This window comes from Gopherus evgoodei, unplaced genomic scaffold (genome assembly GCF_007399415.2).
Source record: "Gopherus evgoodei ecotype Sinaloan lineage unplaced genomic scaffold, rGopEvg1_v1.p scaffold_108_arrow_ctg1, whole genome shotgun sequence".
NCBI classification, from domain to species: domain Eukaryota; kingdom Metazoa; phylum Chordata; order Testudines; family Testudinidae; genus Gopherus; species Gopherus evgoodei.
In genome coordinates this window covers 90,491-110,706 of record NW_022059771.1, presented here as the reverse complement: position 1 = coordinate 110,706, position 20,216 = coordinate 90,491, and the positions used below count along the sequence as shown (strand labels likewise).

General features: G+C 43.5%; 1 protein-coding gene across 1 annotated transcript; it reads right to left on the bottom strand.

Annotated features, from left to right (window-relative positions):
* Window positions 1–13,612: 13,612 nt before the first annotated feature.
* On the bottom strand, window positions 13,613–14,551 carry LOC115639712 (olfactory receptor 1009-like). The gene has a single exon (XM_030542661.1). It carries the CDS (start codon window positions 14,549–14,551, stop codon window positions 13,613–13,615), a length of 939 nt encoding a protein of 312 aa, XP_030398521.1.
* Window positions 14,552–20,216: the final 5,665 nt, after the last annotated feature.

Here is a 20,216-nt window from a genome sequence, read left to right as displayed (position 1 = left end):
AGGCGATCTCCTAGTGTTTTCAGGGTGGGAAGGAGCTGGGAGGAAGAAGAGAGGGGGAAGGCAATGGTTTATTCCCCTTTGTTGTGAGACTCAGGGAATCTGAGTCTTGGGGTCCCCAGGGAAGGTTTTGAGGGGACTAGAGGGTATAGGCCCTGGAAAATTCCTGATTGGTGGCAGCATATCAGATCTAAGCTGGTAATTAAGCTTAGGAGAATTCATGCTAGTACGCATATTTTGGACGCTAAGGTCCAGAATTGGGAATTATACTATGACATGGTGGCAGCTGAAATGCCTAAGGAGAAAATGAACGATTATAAAGTTTTTCAAACCAAGGCCAGATACAGAATGGGGATAACACCTGAACATGCCCATCGGTGGTTCAGAAACCAGAAATGGAAACCAGATGTGTCATTCCCCCAACACGCCTACCACATTGCAAACAATTATGAAGCCTGGATATCAGGAACAAAGGTTAACAATCTGGACGAGCTGCATCTCCTGATACAAATGGAGCAGTTCTTAGATGGTGTTCCTGAGGAAATAGAGAGGTACATCCTAGATGGGAAACCCAAAACGGTAATCGAGGCAGGGGAGATTGGAGCCAAATGGATGGAAGTGGCAGAATAGAAAAAGCTACTGTCAACAGGAACGAATACCCCAGAGGGCACACTGACAATAAACCCTACAACTGAGGGCAACCAAAGACCCCCCCTACAACCCAAGGAAAGCCACAGAAGCCCTATTCTTCCACCTCACCAGTCTCCAGTAACCCACCTCGACCCAGTGACCAGTCAGCTGGAAGATGCTTTAAGTGTAATGAACTGGGACATATAAAGGCCAACTGCCCAAAGAACCCAAACCGAGTGCAAGTCATTACACCACCATCACACCAAAGATCCCCAGGCCCAGATGCCTCTCAAATACCCTTGGAGCGAAGGGAAATTTTGAGAGTGGCCGGAAAGAAGTTTACTGCGTGGAGAGACACGGGGGCACAAGTGTCAGCTATCCACCAATCCTTCGTCGACCCCAAATTCATCAACCCAGCGGCCCAAGTGACAATTTACCCCTTCATGTCACAACCTGTAGACTTGCCTACAGCTGAACTGGCTGTCCAGTACAAAGGCTGGTCAGGAATGTGGACTTTTGCAGTCTATGACAATTATTCCATCCCCATGCTACTGGGGGAAGATTTGGCCAACCAGGTGAAGCTGGCCAAGAGAGTGGGAATGGTTACACATAGCCAAACCAGGCAAGCTTCCAGCCCCATTCCTGTTCCTGAGCCGTCCACAGAGGCCCCGTCTGTGTTACAAGAGACCCAGACGGAGGTAGTGGACCCGGATCCCATGCCAACAACGGAAACAGTCACAGTGCTTCCAGTCCCAGACCAGGAACTGGAAAAGCAACCAGCACTAACACCAGCGCTTTCAAATTCATCTTCAACCCAAATGCCAGAGGGTGCCAGTGAGCCTGAACTGGCAGAAGCAGCAGACAACCACACCCAAGAGGCTCAGCCAGAGCCTGAAGTACCCCCTGGTGCACCAGCGGAGAGCGGTTCACCAGCAACGGAAACAACCCCATCACCTACAACGCTTCCAGACAGACCAAGCCCAAGTCCACAGTCTAAGGAAGAACTGGTGTATCCAGCCTCAAGGGAACAGTTCCAGAATGAGCAGGAAGCAGATGACAGCCTTCAGAAAGCTTGGACAGTGGCATGGAGCACCCCACCGCCTCTCAGCTCTTCTAATCGATCCCGGTTTGTTGTAGAACAAGGACTTTTATACAAGGAGACTCTTTCTGGTGGACATCAGGAAGACTGGCATCCGCAAAAACAGGTGGTGGTTCCAGCTAAGTACAGGGAAAAGCTCTTAAGCTTAGCCCATGATCATCCTAGTGGCCATGCTGGGATGAACAGAACCAAGGACCGGTTGGGGAAGTCCTTCCACTGGGAGGGGATGGGCAAGGACGTTGCCAAGTATGTCCGGTCTTGTGAGATGTGCCAAAGAGTGGGAAAACCCCAAGACCAGGTCAAGGCCCCTCTCCAGCCACTCCCCATAATTGAAGTCCCATTTCAGTGAGTAGCTGTGAATATTCTGGGTACTTTCCCAAGAAAGACACCCAGAGGAAAGCAGTACGTACTGACTTTCGTGGACTTTGCTACCCGATGGTCGGAAGCAGTAGCTTTAGGCAACACCAGGGCTACAGCTGTGTGCCAGGCCCTAACTGACATTTTTGCAAAGGTAGGTTGGCCCTCCCACATCCTTACAGATTCAGAATCTAATTTCCTGGCAGGGACCATGAAGGAACTGTGGGAAACTCATGGGGTGAACCACTTGGTGGCCACCCCGTGCCACCATCAAACCAATGGCCTGGTGGAAAGGTTTAATGGAACTTTGGGAGCCATGATACGTAAATTCGTCAGTGAATACTCCAATGACTGGGACCTAGTGTTGCAGCAGTTACTTTTTGCCTACAGGGCTGTACCACATCCCAGTTTAGGGGTTTCACCATTTGAACATGTGTATGGTCCCGAGATTAAGGGGCTATTACAATTGCTGAAGCAGCAATGGGAGGGATTTACACCTTCTCCAGGGACTAACATTCTGGACTTTGTAAGCAACCTACAAAACACCCTCCGACACTCTTTAGCCCTTGCTAAAGAAAACCTAAAGGATGCTCAAAAAGAGCAAAAGGCCTGGTATGACAGACATACCAGAGAGCGTTCCTTCAAGGTAGGAGACCAGATTATGGTCTTGAAGGTGCAACAGGCCCATAAGATGGAAGCATCATGGGAAGGGCCATTCATGGTCCAAGAGCACCTGGGAGCTGTTAACTACCTCATAGCCTTTCCCAATTCCTCCCTAAAGCTCAGAGTGTACCATGTTAATTCTCTCAAGCGCTTTTATTCCAGAGACTTACAGGTTTGTCAGTTTACAGTCCAGGGAGGAGATGACGCTGAGTGGCCTGACAGTATCTACTACGAAGGGAAAAAAGACGGTGGCGTGGAAGAGGTGAACCTCTCAACCACCCTGGAACGTCTGCAGCGGCAACAAATCAAGGAGCTGTGCACTAGCTTCGCCCCATTGTTCTCCGCCACACCAGGACGGACTGAACGGGCATACCACTCCATTGACACAGATAATGCTCACCCCATTAGAACACCACCCTACCGAGTGTCTCCTCATGCCCAAGCTGCTATAGAACGGGAGATCCAGAACATGCTACAGATTGGTATAATACGCTCATCTACCAGCGCATGGGCATCTCCAGTGCTTCTGGTACCCAAACGAGATGGGGAAATACGCTTTTGCATGGACTACCGTAAGCTAAATGCGGTAACTCGTCCAGACAACTATCCAATGCCATGCACCGATGAGCTATTGGAAAAGTTGGGAGGTGCCCAGTTCATCTCTACAATAGACCTAACCAAGGGGTACTGGCAAGTACCGCTAGATGAACCTGCCAAAAAGAGGTCAGCATTCATCACCCATGCAGGAGTGTATGAATTTAATGTGCTTACTTTCGGGCTGCGAAATGTACCCACCACCTTCCAGAGGCTGGTAGATGGTCTACTAGCAGGACTGGGCGAATATGTAGTTGCCTACCTCGATGATGTGGCCATTTTTTCTGACTCCTGGGCCGAACACCTAGAACACCTGGAAAAGGTCTCTGAGTGCATCAGGCAGGCCGGACTAACTGTTAAGGCCAAAAAGTGTCAAATAGGCCAAAACAGAGTGACTTACCTGGGACACCAGGTGGGTCGAGGAACCATAAACCCCCTACAGGCCAAGGTGGATGCTATCCAAAAGTGGCCTGTCCCAAAGTCAAAGACATAGGTCCAATCCTTCTTAGGCTTGGCAGGGTATTACAGGCGATTTGTACCACACTACAGCCAAATCGCTGCCCCACTGACCGACCTAACCAAAAAGACCCAGACGAATGCAGTCAAGTGGACTAATGAGTGTCAGAAGGCCTTTACCCAGCTTAAGGCGACACTCACGTCTGACCCTGTGCTAATGGCCCCGGACTTTAACAAGCCATTCCTAGTAACCACAGATGCATCTGAGTGTGGTATAGGAGCAGTTCTCATGCAGGAAGCTACAGATCACAACTTCCATCCTGTCATGTTTCTCAGCAAGAAACTGTCTGAGAGGGAAAGTCACTGGTCAGTCAGTGAAAAGGAATGCTACACCATTGTGTATGCCCTGGAAAAGCTATGCCCAGACTTTTGGGGACAGCGGTTCCAGCTACAGACTGACCAAGCTGCTCTAAAGTGGCTTCATACTGCCAAGGGAAACAACAAAAAACTTCTTCGATGGAGTTTAGCTCTCAAAATTTTGATTTTGAAATTCAACACATTTCAGGAGCTTCTAACAAAGTAGCTGATGCACTCTCTCATGAAAGTTTCCCAGAATCCAGTAGTTAAAAAGTGTTCTTAAAATGTAGAAGTCTGTTAGTTAAATCCTTAGTAGTATATGTAAAGGTGCATGTGTTCTTTAATCTGGTTATTTTTGAGTTCTAGGAAGAAATCGCCGCCAGTGAGATTCCCCACTGTCTGCGATTTGGGGGGCGTGCCATAAACAGAGTGTTAAGGGTTAATGTCTCTTATACCTGTAAAGGGTTAACAAACAGTGACCTGCAAACACCTGACCAGAAGACCAATCAGGAGACAAGATACTTTCAAATCTTGTGGAGGGAAGCCTTTGTTTGTGGGTTTTGGGGTTTGGCTTTGTTCTCTCTGGGTCCTGGATGGGACTAGAGGTGCAACCAGGTTTCTGCCAATCTCCCTGCTACAGTCTCTTATCTATTCAGAATTGTGAGTAAGAAAAGGCGGTCATAGTCTTTTAATTTGTTTTTTTTTTTCATTTACATATGTGTACTTGCTGGAAGTAGCTTACATTGTGTTTCTGCTGGAGAAAGTTTCTTTCTATTGTTTATATGTTGAAAGACCCTGTAACTGTTTACCACCTAAAGTGCAGAGATAAACCTTTTACTTTTTTCTTTCTTTTTTATTAAAAGTTTTGCTTGTAAGACCTGTGTGATTTTTTTCTCCTAGTTAAGGTTCAAGGGAATTGGTGGGAAGAAGGGAAGGATAAATTTTCTCTTTGTGTTAGATTTACGCAGCTTGAATCTGTAGTGCCTCTGGGTGAGGGGGAAGGTAACACTCCTCTCGGTGTGCTGATTCAAGAAGTTGAATCAGGCAATCTCCTAGTGTTCCCAGGGCGGGAAGGAGCTGGGAGGAAGAAGAGAGGGGGAAGGGAATGTTTTATTCCCCTTTGTTGTGAGACTCAGGGAATCTGGGTCTTGGGGTCCCCAGGGAAGGTTTTGAGGGGACCAGAGGGTATCAGGCCCTGGAAAATTCCTGATTGGTGGCAGCATATCAGATCTAAGCTGATAATTAAGCACTATATTTAAGATCTGCCCCTGTCTCTTTGCTCAGTACCCAACATTCATAGCCCTACCACAGTGCAGGCCTAATTACCGACTTGTAGATCTCACTCTACACTTAAATAGGCTTTGTGAAATCTCAAATGTTCATATAAATAGTCACATAGTGCCCAGTCTTGCAGAAGGCTTACTCCAGTGAACAGCTAGAACAAATTAAGTGAGAGTATGGACCACTGCCATCACTATGAATCTGTCTGCAGGACTAGGTCCTACACAGTGTTGTTTGGGCTCAAGCCTGCAGGTGGTCTAAAAGTGAAAGTCCTGCTCTCCTCAGCTGGATATCTATATGCAGAAAGGTTATGGGGATCTGTCCATTTAGTCTGAAGACTCCAGTGCATGCAGTATCATGTCTATAGAGTAAAAGAAATGCATATAAACCAAAAGAGCTGAATGGAAAACGCCCATTCAGTCAGGTCATCCTTTCTTTCTTTCTATAGAATCTGCATAATATGATGGGGGTGATTTGGTGCAGTAGTGTTGGGATGGTTTTCCATGCGTGTGCAGATGGTATGAAGAAGACACATGGTTAGATTGTGGAACTTCTTGCCATAGGGATATGCTGAGATCATAAATGTAGCAAGATCCAAAAAGAGAGAGGGTATGAATAATGTACAGAGTTATTATGATTAATTATGATATTACTGGAAGGGATATTAAGTATCATGTCTACTGTGACATTCTTGAATCTTCTTCTGAACATCTGTTCCTGGTCACTGTCAGAAATGGAATAGCGAATTTAGATGGCACATCTGTCTCAGCATGGCTATTTTTATGGCTCTGTGACACAGACAATGGCATTACAAGAAGAGATCAGTGTTCTTCAGTAGCATTCTTTTCCCAGAGATCTCAAAATATTTTGTGTACATTAATATATAAACCTCTGCAATACATCTGCCCATTTATTTTCATCAAATTACAGAAGATTATTACTATCAAGCATCCATTAAACACCAATCCACTTCTAGTCTTTGTGCTTAAGATACAATTATAGAAAGTCCACGACTCAAAAGGCTTAAATATAAAAATAAAATCTGGAAATACTACTTCTTCTTTTATTATTATTTATTTTTTATTACAATTAGGTGAGATTAAGGCCTTGTCATTCTTGGTTCTGTATAAATGTTAGAGATGGTCAGAAAAAAAAAAGTCACCCAGTAAATTCCAAATTTCAACATTTGTTTTAAACCCAAAATAGGCCATAAAGTTGAAATGTCAACATTTTTGTGAAAGGAAAAAATAATAAAATATTTAAATGCAGACATATCTAAACATTTCATTTTGTCCTTTTTTATTGAAACAAACCATGCTTTTGAAGTGTCAATTTCATTGTCAATCAATATTTTGATCTAAATTATATTGAGATGAGTAGTTTTGTCATGTTGAGAGGTCAAATTGAAATGAAATTTTTGTTTAGATTTTCCCAATGAGAAAATCAAACATTTTACTTCAAAATTCAGATTTTCCAGAACAAAAACCAAAAAAAACCAAAAATCAAAACAAAACAATCTACCATGGTAATACCAATCTTTGAAATTTGATAAAAAAAATCATGGTAAAAATATTGACCAGAACTAACAAAGACAGACATGGTTTCTTCATGTAAATAGTCCCACTGTTCAGCTATCTCTATTTATTTTGTGTGAAGAATCTGAAAGAAGAAAATTGTCCCTGTGAAAATGGAAGCAGAGGGTGGTGTCTTTCTTAAATGGGGCAGAGAGTGCATGCAATCAATACTAGGATGGGATGGGAAGAGAGATGGAAGTGGGCATATGTATGGAATTGTGACTGAACACACTAGCCAGGGAATGAAAAGATCAGGATTCTGTGTACTGTTCTCCACAGACTTTCTGGCTGACCTTGGACATGAGGCTGGAACTAAGTTATTCTCATCCAAAAGAAGTTGGGCAGCTGATTCCTCAAGACTCTTTTGAATAGCTCTACATATTGGTTGACTCTTCATTTACCCCAGACCATAGCTCTATAAGCCAAACATTGGCAATGGATGAAGTTAAAGTCATATCTTTGAGAGAACCTCAGCTGGCATGTATCAGAGTAGCCCAGTTTATTTCAGTGGAGCTATGCTGATATTCGCCAGCTGGAGTTCTGTATATAAAGGTTCCTTGAGTGTTCCACTGCCAATTCAGCAAGGAGGGTGGGCTCCTCGGCTGATCTCCACTCTTCCTGGTCCCTTTCCTTGAGCATTTCTCTCAGAGTTGTGAAATGGCCACAATATCACTAACAAAAACGGTTCATTGGAAAAAAAACAATATCGGAGCCCACAGAAGCAGACAAGCAACAGATAAAGAAACTGAAACACAGGTTGGAAGCCCTAAGGGCATAGTGTCAGGAATAAGGAAAGCAGTAAGTGCAGGCATGAATCCCTGGGACAATACTTAAAATGGTGAAATGTGAGTTGATAAAGTTTTGGGAAATAAACAAGTGATTTAAAGAAAGAGTGAAAAGTTAACTCTACAGAGGTTGGAGAGAATTAAGCAGTTAAACTTTGTGAAAATCTTAAAAAGGACCATGTTAAAAAGAGAGAATTCTTGGTTTCTTTGCAGCCATTCTGAAGGGTAAATGGACCCTTTTCCAAAAGAATGCCTGTAAATAATCCAAATAAAGAGACTATCTGATTGCTATCATTTGACTATGGACAATTTAGTCAAATTCACTAAAAAAAACATGAGGGGGTTCTATTGTGTCTTGCATGGTGCTCACATTATCTGGGTGTTATTAGCAGAGAGCTGTGCTAATAAACAGAGTGGTCTGATAAACTGTGAGTCCTGAGTCTAACTTTGACAAAACTCATCTCTTAGTTGTCACATAGACATTCTGCCACCCAAAGAGAGGTATCTGAAGATACTTAAATGCCACTGACACAAGACTGATCATACATGTGTCCTCTTCAGATATAGTCCCTCCTGCTGTCAACCAGCTACCCAGATATATACAACTGTTCACGCATTCAATGTCATTGCCATCTACATTCACACCACCAGGATATTCATTGCTGTTTTATTGGAGGCATGGATGATTTTCATTTTATCATCATAGATAAAACACTTTTTTTCAGCTCATGGTCAGTAGTCTCTCCAAGTAAGGCGATATCATCCTCGTATTTAAGATCCACTCAAGATGAATCTTTAAATAGTACACCTCTATCGGGCCACAATCAATCTTGTCATCTGATAGTCTATTATAACATTGGATACCGAGGTTTGGAGAAACATACTTGATGCACCCCTGCTTCTACAGAAAACCAGTCAGTAATACAACCATTGACCCTCGCACAAGTCAGTGTATCATAGTACTCAGGTGTGCCAGCAGCCTTTTTGGCTCCCTCGGAGGTGGAAGGTCCCACTCCCAAAAAGAAGCCCCCAACAGAGGCAGCAGAAGGTCCCACCCCAGAAATACCGCCGACAACCGCGGCGGCCAAACATCTGGCCGCTACTGTTGCTGCACCCCAAATGTCAGTGCCCTTGATGACCACCTAGGTCTCCTAATGGGTTGCACTGGCCCTGATAGTAGTGTTCCTCTATGTGGCAAACTAAGACCTCATACATCCCGCAATGGTGAAGCTGTATCCACAGCACTGATTGATGCAGTGAGTCAAAACCGGCAACAAAATCTATGAACATGAAGGTAATGTCCTTTGGTCACTCTAGGAATTTTTCAGTAGCATTCTATCAAGTGTGACACCTGGGTTTTCTCTTTAGTAATTGTAAAGATTGTTTCAGGGTCTGTAACTACTACGGTGCTTTTTGTACTATATAATGGCATGTGTATTTCACCCAACAGGTTTATCTAGGAACTAGAACCTACCACCCTAGAGGAAGAGAAAGGAAGCCCTTTCCAACAGTTGCCTAACACCTTATACTTAGTGTGTCTACAAGTCATCTAGGGGTGTGATTCCCAGTTTATGCAGACTCACTGATTGTAGCTCTCATTGAGGTCACTCACTCTAAATAGTAATGTAGCTGCTGTAGTATGGACAGTGGTATGTGTTGGCATGGACTAGGCATGTCAAATACATACCCAGGAGTTTCATACATGTTTCTAGTCAGTGAAACTAGTCTGTGCCTCCACTCACTGCTGTCCATGATACTACTGCTACACTGCTAATTTTGGAGTGCTAGCTTGATGAACTGGGAATCCCACCTTTAACTCATACTGTAGACACAGCCTTAATGAACATTGTGAGTCAGTGTGTTAAAGGCTGTAGCATGCTACCTGTGGGACACTGGAAACAGTTTGAACAGGCTGGGTCACACTGAGGGAACCACACTTAGAGTTATATGGGCACACAGGAGAATCTGGGCAGGTCAAGAGAATGCAAATCAGATAGGTTGTGTTCCTGTAATTTAAGAGCGAAGTCAAATTAATTTATCTTTTAGTGTAGTATGAGATTAGATGAGATTAAGTATGTGTGCAGGGCTCTGGCAGGAGCTGTCCTTCAACCCCTACCCAGGGGTTTTCTTGTGGTTTCAAGGTCATTATATATCTACTCAGACCAAAATCATCTCCTGACCCTCTGCCATTGACTTCTCCAGTTTGGCTCTTTGAAGAGACCTTGACTAGGTAATCAGACAAACAATGGGTATCTGCTCAAAGTGTAGCTTCAGAAGAATGGATTTTAGGTGAGTCCATCCCGAAGAATTTCCTTGAAAGTGCACTTCAGGCATATTATCCCAGAAAGTCCTTTGAAGTCCCCAATATCTCCCAGCAATTGCATTATTCATGTCTTCCTCCTAAAGAAGCACCATGCAATCCTACAGAAGCACATAAACATTTGCATTTTTAATGCAATGAAGTCCAAGGATGTGAAACTTAATTCAATAACATTTCTTCAAGGATCTTGTTATATCTGCAATATAGTGTTTTGCAGGCATGCACTCTATTGCACTCTTGTAATATAGGGTCTGAACATCTTGTTACACTTACTTAACTCAAATCTTCTTCTAACCTTACTCCCATCTATATGGGGTTGGTTCTTCACATCCTTCTTCTCCATTCCAGTCTGTCTTGAACGCTATTCTTTGGAAACTCTGCAGCTAATCATGTCCTTTAGTATGACACCCATCCATCTAGTTCTGGGTCTGCCAACCCTTCTCTTTCCCTCCACTTCTAAGTTTAACTCCCTGTTTCCTATGTATTCTTCTGATTTTCTTTTCACATGACCAAACCATTTATGCCTTGATTATCTCAGCTTTTCTATAACTATAACATTTCCCCTACTTCATTAGTTATAAACATGGTCCATCCCTGTAACTCCAAGTATCCATCTTTACATTTTCATTTCCATTGTATTCAAGATCTGCTCCTGTCTCTTCCACAATGTCCAGAATTCAGAGCCCTGTGAAAGTTCAGGCCTAATTAACATCTTGCAGATCTCACTTTTCAGTGTGGTCAGTTTAGTGAAAATACAAATGATCATATAAATAGGCATACAATGCAAAATCCAGCAAGAACGTTACACCTATGAAGATGTTGTACACATGAATAATATTATTGAAATTACACGTAAGTACCGACTCCTAGCACGAGGGTGAATGTATCTGCAGGATCGGGATCATGCATAATGTTGATTAGATTCAACCCTGCCGGCGGTCTGTAAGTGGAAATCTTCTAAACCTCAGTTGGAGGTTTGAAGGCAGACAGGCTGTAGGAATATGTCCATTTAGTCTAAACTTTCAAGGGCATGCAGTATCATTTCTCTAGAGAAGAAGAGATTAACATAAACATAATAGGGAAATGAAGAAGCCCACTCAGTAGATACCTCCTCCCTTTCTTCCTGTAGGATTTTCATAAGGTGAGGTTGATGGTTTGGTGAACCGCTGTTGGGAGGGTGTTCCATGCATGTGCTGATGGCATGAAGAAGAAACATAATTAGATAGTGGAAATTCTTGCCACATTTACGCTTTGAAGACCAAAAAATGTAGCAATATTCAGATAAGATTTGGATAAGACAAATATTCAGGGTTATTATAATTAATTAGGACAACATATTTTAAGGGATATTAAACATTATGTTTCAGGGATTAAGCCACATAACCCAGTCACTGTCCCACATTTGTCAGTTTTAAACAAGGTTCAGGGTTCGCTTTGCAAAGACCTCAGTCTGTTTAGTACCTTGGCAAACACACCATTAAAAATCTCTTTTTATAACCTTTTATTAAAGACAAGACGTAAAAATTCATTTGAACTGTAAAATATTACATCAGGCTTTCATTTTAACAACATCTCTTGTTCCCTTTTTTTGAGCTGGAGACAGTTTTTAAAAAACAATTACATAAGTTCATGGAGGATGGGTCATCAATGGTTATTAGTCCAGAAAGCCAGAGAGGCAACCCCCCTGTTCTGGGTGTCCCTAAACTTCTGACTGCCAGAAGCTGGGACTGTGTGACAGGGGATATATCACTCAATAAATGTCTGTTCTGTTCATTCTCTTTGAAGAATCTGGCACTGGCCATTGGCAGAAAGATGATAGTGGGCTAGATGGACCATTGGTCAGACCTGGAATGGTCTTTCATTTGTTCTTATGTTCTAACATGGTAATAGGTGGTTCACTAGTCAATGGGAGATGCTGAGGAGTACGGTGTGATTTAAGCCCTGCCACTGTCAAAGAGTTCAGTCCCCATATCCCTGTGAGGGAGACAAATCCTTTTGCTTGTCATTCTCAGCTAGGAACTCTCTAACCCCACCTAAGTTTTTTTGTTTGTTTTTTGTTTTTTTACACATGAAGCTGGGGTTGAAGGAGGAAGAAGAAGGAGGAGACCGCTCATAACTTTAAACCGAATGGTCAGGGTAGTCACCTGGAATGTGAGAGAGCCCCACTTCAAGTGCCTGATAAAGAGACGGGATTCAAACAGGGGAACTCTCCCGACCCATGTGGATGCCCTAACCACTGGGATACACTCATTTGGGCCTCTCTCTAACTCTACTGTTGAAGACTAAGTTCCCTGGGGAGTAAACCCATTGGCTCCAATGATTATTATATTATCCTTATTAATTATTATTGAAAATCCTTGAGATTTTAGTAGGATATTAAACTGATATTAAATGGAGTTTCAATAAATTAGTCAAAAAAACAAAATAAGAGCGATTAATAGATTAAGAAAGATTATTTTTTTATAGAATTGGCCAGAATCTCAGCTGCCATTAATTGACCATAGATCCCCCGAAGTCAGTGGGCCAGATTAAAGAGATATGGAGATAGAGGAAAGGAAGAAATGTGTGACTGACTGTAAGGGTACGGACTCACCCCTGTGGCGCCTCCTGCTGGTCACTTATGGGAATTAGCTCATTCCAGCTAGGAGCGCCCCCTGCAGGCCGGTGATCCACCTGTCCTCTTGGCCGCCGTGTCCCTCCCTGGACCCCGGTGCCCTTTTAACTGGGGTGCTGCCCCCTGGATCTCCCCTCCCACGGTAACCCCCAACCCACTATCTCCACTTTGCCTCAATATATTGCTACTGCCCAGTGTCCATATAGCCCCAGTTCACTGGGGCAAACTGCAGTATCAGCCACTCATCATAGGCAAAGGGGTTTGGACCTGCTGCCTTTGCCTACCCCTGGGCTGCCCCCTGTAATCCCTAGTACCTCTTGGCCTTAACCTAGGCCTCAGCCTGTGGCTTTCCAGGCAGGAGCTGCCCAGCTCCTCTGCTTTTCCCCAGCCCTGCTCCGTTCTGGTACCCTATGTCTAGCTCCCTGCAGCCAGGCCCTTCTCCCTCTACAGGCAAAGGGAGACTGACTGGGCTTCTGGCTCACTGCCTCTTATAGGAGCCAGCAGGGCCTGACTGGGACCTGGCTACAGCTGAGCCTCCTTTCTCCCAATCAGCACAGGCTTTCTGCCCCAGCCACAGCCCTCTCCTTGGGTGTTTAAAGACCCGAAAGGCAGGAATGGGTAACCACCCCGCTACACTGACTCTACAGAGCACTCACTCTGGATTTAGGAGACCTAAGATCCAGTCCCCAGTGCTCCAGTGGCTCTTGTACAACTGGGAACCTGGCCTGCTGACTTCAATGCAGCCACACTCATATAGACCAACTGAGATTTTGTCCCAATTTGTCTCAGTTAGCTGAGCAGAGAATTTCCCAAACATCAGTTGTCCAGAGTTCTATGCTCTCTAAGGTAAAAATATGTAATTTAATTTATTTAACATCATCAACATTACTTGAGAAACTTTAATTTCCCCAACATTTTCCTTAGAGCTGTTTTCACCTCCTTGTTTTTCAGGCTGTAGATGATGGGGTTTAACATGGGGGTCAAGATGCTGTACTGGATGGAGAATATTTCATCCAGCACCACAGAAGAGACTGAGCTGGGTTTTGTGTACTGGAGAAAAGCTGTCAGGTACAACAAGCCAACCACAATCAGGTGGGAGCTGCAGGTGGAGAAGGCTTTATTCCTGCCCTCAGCAGAGCGTATCCTCAGGATGCTGAAGATGATGTGAATGTAGGAGATTAGGGTGAGGAGGAAGGAGATTGAGGCAAATGTCAGAAACGAAGTATGAAGCACCACTTCAGTGGTGAGGGTTTCAGTGCAGGACAGTCGTAAGAGAGGAGGGAGCTCACAGCTGAAATGGCTGATTTGACTGGGTCCACAAAAATGCAACTTGAGGGTAAAAACAGTGTTAAGCAGGGCATGGAAGACACCTATTGCCCATGCTCCATTCACCAGCTGAACACAGATCCTTGTGCTCATTCTCTCCATGTAATGCAATGGGTCACAGATGGCAGCATAGCGGTCATAAGCCATGGCTGAGAGAATGAAAGCTTCAGTAGCAGCTGAGAGGAGCATGAAGAACATCTGAGCAATGCAGCCAATGACAGAAATAGTTTTGCGCTCTGCTAGGAAGTTCATCAGCATATTAGGCACTGTGACTGAGGAATAACAAATATCAACAAAGGATAAATGGAAGAGGAAGAAGTACATAGGGGTGTGAAGGTGAGAATCAGCTCTTATCACCAGCATGATCACTATGTTACCACCCAGAGTGATTAGGTAAATAACTAAAAACACCGAGAAAAGGAAAATCTGCATCTGTGGGTCACTGGAAAGTCCCAGGAAGATAAATTCGGTCACTGTGGTTTGATTCTTCATTGCCATTTATTCAGGAAATCTGTGGATTGGAAGACCAGACAAAATGAAATTAACACTTATTATGAAAATAAATTGAAATAGTATGTGGAGATTATCTGTTCCAGAGGATGAATGTAAAGACGTAAAATGTGTGTTTTAAGTAGACTAAATTTAGAGAGAGAGAGAGAGAGAGAGAAGCGAGATGGTATTTGTGTGTTTTAAATAGGCAAAATAAGCTGGATACACAAAAGGACTTGGGCACTTAACTACCACTTTAGATGCCTAAATCCAAGAATCATATCCTACTGGTATTCACAAATTCCCTGCTCAGCTCTGACTAAGCGATAGTCTGACGTGAGGCTCCCTCAGTCTCTCCTCTTGAAGCTGTTCCTCTATGGATTAATCATAAAAGAGGCAGTGCAGGGTTACTGAATACTTGGTCTTCTGCCTGCAGGGTGAGTGTACTAACCACTAGGCTATAGAGGAATTTGTTCTCTCTCTGCAATCTGGCCTTATGACTTCAGTAGAGCTACAGCTGTGTAACACCAGTATGGATCTGGCAGATTGGCTGCAATGAAACTATGGCCAATTGACAATTGCTGGACATCTGCCCAAACCTATATAAATAATCTCCACCTCAATTACAGTCTGTCGGTTGTTCTAGAGTATTTTGTTGAAAACACTATTTAATATCTGCAGTGTATAATTGGATTCTTACCTATTAAAATTATTAGGATTTTTCAAGAAGAAGAATAATCATAGAATCATACAACTGGAAGGTCATCCAGTCCAGTCCCCTGAACTCATGGCAGGACTAAGTTTTATCTAGACCATCCCTGGCAGGTGTTTGTCCAACCTGCTTTTAAAAATCTCCAGTGATGGAGATTCCACTACCTCCCATTTTCCTAATGTTCGAGTCTAAACTGACCTTGCTGCAATTTAAGCCCATTGGTTCTTGTCCTATTCTCAGAGGTTAAGAACAATTTTTTCCATCTTCCCCATAGCAACCTTTTATGTACTTGAAAACTGTTATCCTCTCCCCGCTTAGTCTTTTCTTCTCCAGACTAAACAAGCCATTTTTTTCCAATCTTCCCTCATAGATCATGTTTTCTAGACCTTTAATAATTTTTGTTGCTCTTCTCTGCACTGTTTCCAATTTCTTCACATCTTTACTGAAATGCGGCACCCAGAACTGGACACAGCAGTCCAGTTGACGCCTAATCAGCACAGAGTACAGTGGAAGAATTACGTCTCGTGTCTGGCTTACAACACTCCTGCTAATACATCCCAGAACAATGTTTGCTTTTTTTGCAACAATGTTATACCGTTGACTCATATTTATCTTGTGGTCCACTTTGACCTCTAGATCCCTTTCTGCAGTTCTCCTTCCTAGGCAGTACTTTCCCATTTTGTATGTGTGCAACTGACTGTTCATTCTGAAGTGGAGTACTTTGCATTTGTCCTTAATGAATTTCATCCTATTTACTGCAGACCATTTCTCCAGTCAGTCCAGATCATTTTGAATTATAATTCTATCCTTCAAAGCACTTCCAACCCCTCCCAGGTTGGTATCATCCACAAATATTATGTGTACTCTCTATGCATTATCTAAATCACTGATGTAGATATTGAACAGAAACAGACCAAGAACTGATCCCTTCAGGATCCTACTCATTATGCCCTTCCAGTATGACTGTGAATCACTGACCAATTCTCTCTGGGAACTGTTTTCCAACCAGCTATGCACCCACCTTATACTAGCTCCATCTACGTTGCATTTCTCTAGTTTATGAGAAGGCCATGAGACACTATCAAGGAGAAATGAATGGGACCATCAAACATTATCTCGACACAGTGACATAATTTTGAGAAGAGGGGCCTGATAGAAAATTAATGGGACTTTTCCTCCTAAGTCACTTAACTCCGACTCAGTGGGATTTTGTACTCCTTTTTCTGAATGTCTGAATATCAGGCTGCCCTTCTGGAAGTGAATGACATCCTTTATTAATGGAAAAGGGAATAAAATCAATGTTCTGTCCAATGTCAAAATTATGTTTGTCCTCATACAACTCTAGAGAGAAACTAAACTTGTCCTCCATTATCAGTTCGTGAGACAAATGCCTAAGCAAAGAGATGGACCTTGTACTAGAACCTGAATGTCAACACAGGCAGATTCTGTGGACAGGGAAATTCTATTCCAAGGGCATTTTCCAGAGAATGCCCTTCCCCTGACCTCCCCCGCGCCACACAGAATACAAACTACTGCACTAGCTGATCTCAGCTATCTCAGTGCTGCCTTAAGAAAGAGAGAGCTGGGCGATTCAAGTAAATCGGTTTCACCCGCCATGGTCCCTGTGTTGTAACTGAGTCTGTGTGACTCAGTGCTGCAGCCAGGCAGAAATCAATGGGACTCTTCAGAGACCTACCCCTAGATAGGAGGGACACAATCCGGTCCTTTGAAATGAAAAGGATACAAAAATTAAAAAGGAATAAAAATATGAATCAACTCACCTGCCTTTTAAGCACAGATCATAAATATGGTGAGATCATTCTGACCTGTGATTTCCTCTTTTCTTAGTCTATCATCCTCCTTATCAGTTTGTCTATCTAGTCTGTCTGTTTCTGGAATACAGCATCCAAGCAGATCCAATATTCTTTACCTGGAACAGTGAAACACCTCAAGGTGTGTTGGGGAGTGAGGCAAAGATCTTTTCCCTAGCTGACTCCAAGACTAGGAGCTGATTCTTGAGAGTTGTTTAAATGCTGTCTTGTTCCCCCTGGGACATTCCCTGAAGTTCACTCTCTGTAACAAGCTCCCAGTAACATTGTGCTGCAGTACCTAAAAATGAGAGCACTGAGACTTGGGTTATCATATGCATCCAAGTGATTTAGGTACCCAATCTCAGTGACAGTCAATTAAAATCCACTGCACATGTCTTGTCCTCAGATGTCCTTTGAATTTCCAAATGTCTCCTAGAGATTGCACTAATCAGAACTTCCTCCTAAATGAGCTCCATAAAATACTGTAATAGTACATAAATATTTGCATTTTTAATACAACCAACTTCAAAGATATTTCCTTAATTCAATAAGGATTAATTTAGTCCATTAAAGTTTGTGCAGGATGTTACAGGACACTTTCATATCTGTCACAGTGACAATCTTGAAATATAGTGTCTCAACCTTTTACTGCACTTACTGGACTCAATCCTTATTCCAGCCTTACTCCCATCTATATGGGATTGGCTGTTTGTGTCCTTCTAACCCATTCCATTTTTTCTTTAACACTATCCCTTGGAAACTCTGCAGCAAATCAAATCCTTTACCATGACATCCATCCACCTAATTTGGTGTCTACCTACACTTCTCTTACCCTCCTCCTCTCAATGTAACTCCCTGCTATGCGATCTTTTCACATGGCCAAACCCTCTAAGCCTGGATTCCCTCAGCTTTTCTATAACTGATACCACTTTCACACTTCTCCTACTTTGTTCATTCGAAACATGGTCAGTACCAATAACTCCAAGCACCCATCTTAATGGTTTTGTTTCCACTTGTCATAAACAGAGTGTTAAGGGTTAATGTCTCTTATACCTGTAAAGGGTTAACAAACAGTGACCTGCAAACACCTGAGCAGAGGACCAATCAGGAGACAAGATACTTTCAAATCTTGTGGAGGGAAGCCTTTGTTTGTGGGTTTTGGGGTTTGGCTTTGTTCTCTCTGGGTCCTGGATGGGACTAGAGGTGCAACCAGGTTTCTGCCAATTTCCCTGCTACAGTCTCTTATCTATTCAGAATTGTGATTAAGAAAAGGCGGTCATAGTCTTCTAAATTTTTTTTTTCATTTCATATGTGTATATGCTGGAAGTAGCTTAAATTGTTTTTCTGCTGGAGAAAGTTTCTTCCTATTGTTTATAAGTTGAAAGACCCTGTAACTGTTTACCACCTAAAGTGCAGAGATAAACCTTTTACTTTTTTCTTTCTTTTTTATTAAAAGTTTTGCTTGTAAGACCTGTGTGATTTTTTTCTCCTAGTTAAGGTTCAAGGGAATTGGTGGGAAGAAGGGAAGGATAGATTTTCTCTTTGTGTTAGATTCACGCAGCTTGAATCTGTAGTGCCTGTGGGTGAGGGGGAAGATAACACTCCAAGAAGTTGAATCAGGCGATCTCCTAGTGTTTTCAGGGTGGGAAGGAGCTGGGAGAAAGAAGAGAGGGAGAAGGGAATGGTTTATTCCCCTTTGTTGTGAGACTCAGGGAATCTGAGTCTTGGGGTCCCCAGGGAAGGTTTTGAGGGGACTAGAGGGTATAGGCCCTGGAAAATTCCTGATTGGTGGCAGCATATCAGATCTAAGCTGGTAATTAAGCTTAGGAGAATTCATGCTAGTACGCATATTTTGGACGCTAAGGTCCAGAATTGGGAATTATACTATGACATGTGGCGGCTCGAAATGCTAAGGAGGAAAAATGAACGATATAAAGTTTTTCAACCAAGGCCAGATACAGAATGGGGATAACACCTGAACATGCCCATCGTGGGTTCAGAACCAGAAATGGAAACCAGATGTGTCATTCCCCAACACGCCTACCACATTGCAAACAATTATGAAGCCTGGATATCAGGAACAAAGGTTAACAATCTGGACGAGCTGCATCTCCTGATACAAATGGAGCAGTTCTTAGATGGTGTTCCTGAGGAAATAGAGAGGTACATCCTAGATGGGAAACCCAAAACGGTAATCGAGGCAGGGGAGATTGGAGCCAAATGGATGGAAGTGGCAGAATAGAAAAAGCTACTGTCAACAGGAACGAATACCCCAGAGGGCACACTGACAATAAACCCTACAACCGAGGGCAACCAAAGACCCCCCCTACAACCCAAGGAAAGCCACAGAAGCCCTATTCTTCCACCTCACCAGTCTCCAGTAACCCACCTCGACCCAGTGACCAGTCAGCTGGAAGATGCTTTAAGTGTAATGAACTGGGACATATAAAGGCCAACTGCCCAAAGAACCCAAACCGAGTGCAAGTCATTACACCACCATCACACCAAAGATCCCCAAGCCCAGATGCCTCTCAAATACCCTTGGAGCGAAGGGAAATTTTGAGAGTGGGCGGAAAGAAGTTTACTGCGTGGAGAGACACGGGGGCACAAGTGTCAGCTATCCACCAATCCTTCGTCGACCCCAAATTCATCAACCCAGAGGCCCAAGTGACAATTTACTCCTTCATGTCACAAGCTGTAGACTTGCCTACAGCTGAACTGGCTGTCCAGTACAAAGGCAGGTCAGGAATGTGGACTCTTGCAGTCTATGACAATTATTCCATCCCCATGCTACTGGGGGAAGATTTGGCCAACCAGGTGAAGCTGACCAAGAGAGTGGGAATGGTTACACATAGCCAAACCAGGCAAGCTTCCAGCCCCATTCCTGTTTCTGAGCCGTCCACAGAGGCCCCGTCTGTGTTACAAGAGACCCAGACGGAGGTAGTGGACCCGGATCCCATGCCAACAACGGAAACAGTCACAGTGCTTCCAGTCCCAGACCAGGAACTAGAAAAGCAACAGCACTAACACCAGCGCTTTCAAATTCATCTTCAACCCCAATGCCAGAGGGTGCCAGTGAGCCTGAACTGGCAGAAGCAGCAGACAACCACACCCAAGAGGCTCAGCCAGAGCCTGAAGTACCCCCTGGTGC

What these genes read in the sequence shown, in the direction of transcription:
- LOC115639712 (XM_030542661.1), bottom strand. Translation starts at nt 14,551, where the DNA reads ATGGCAATGAAGAATCAAACCACAGTGACCGAATTTATCTTCCTGGGA.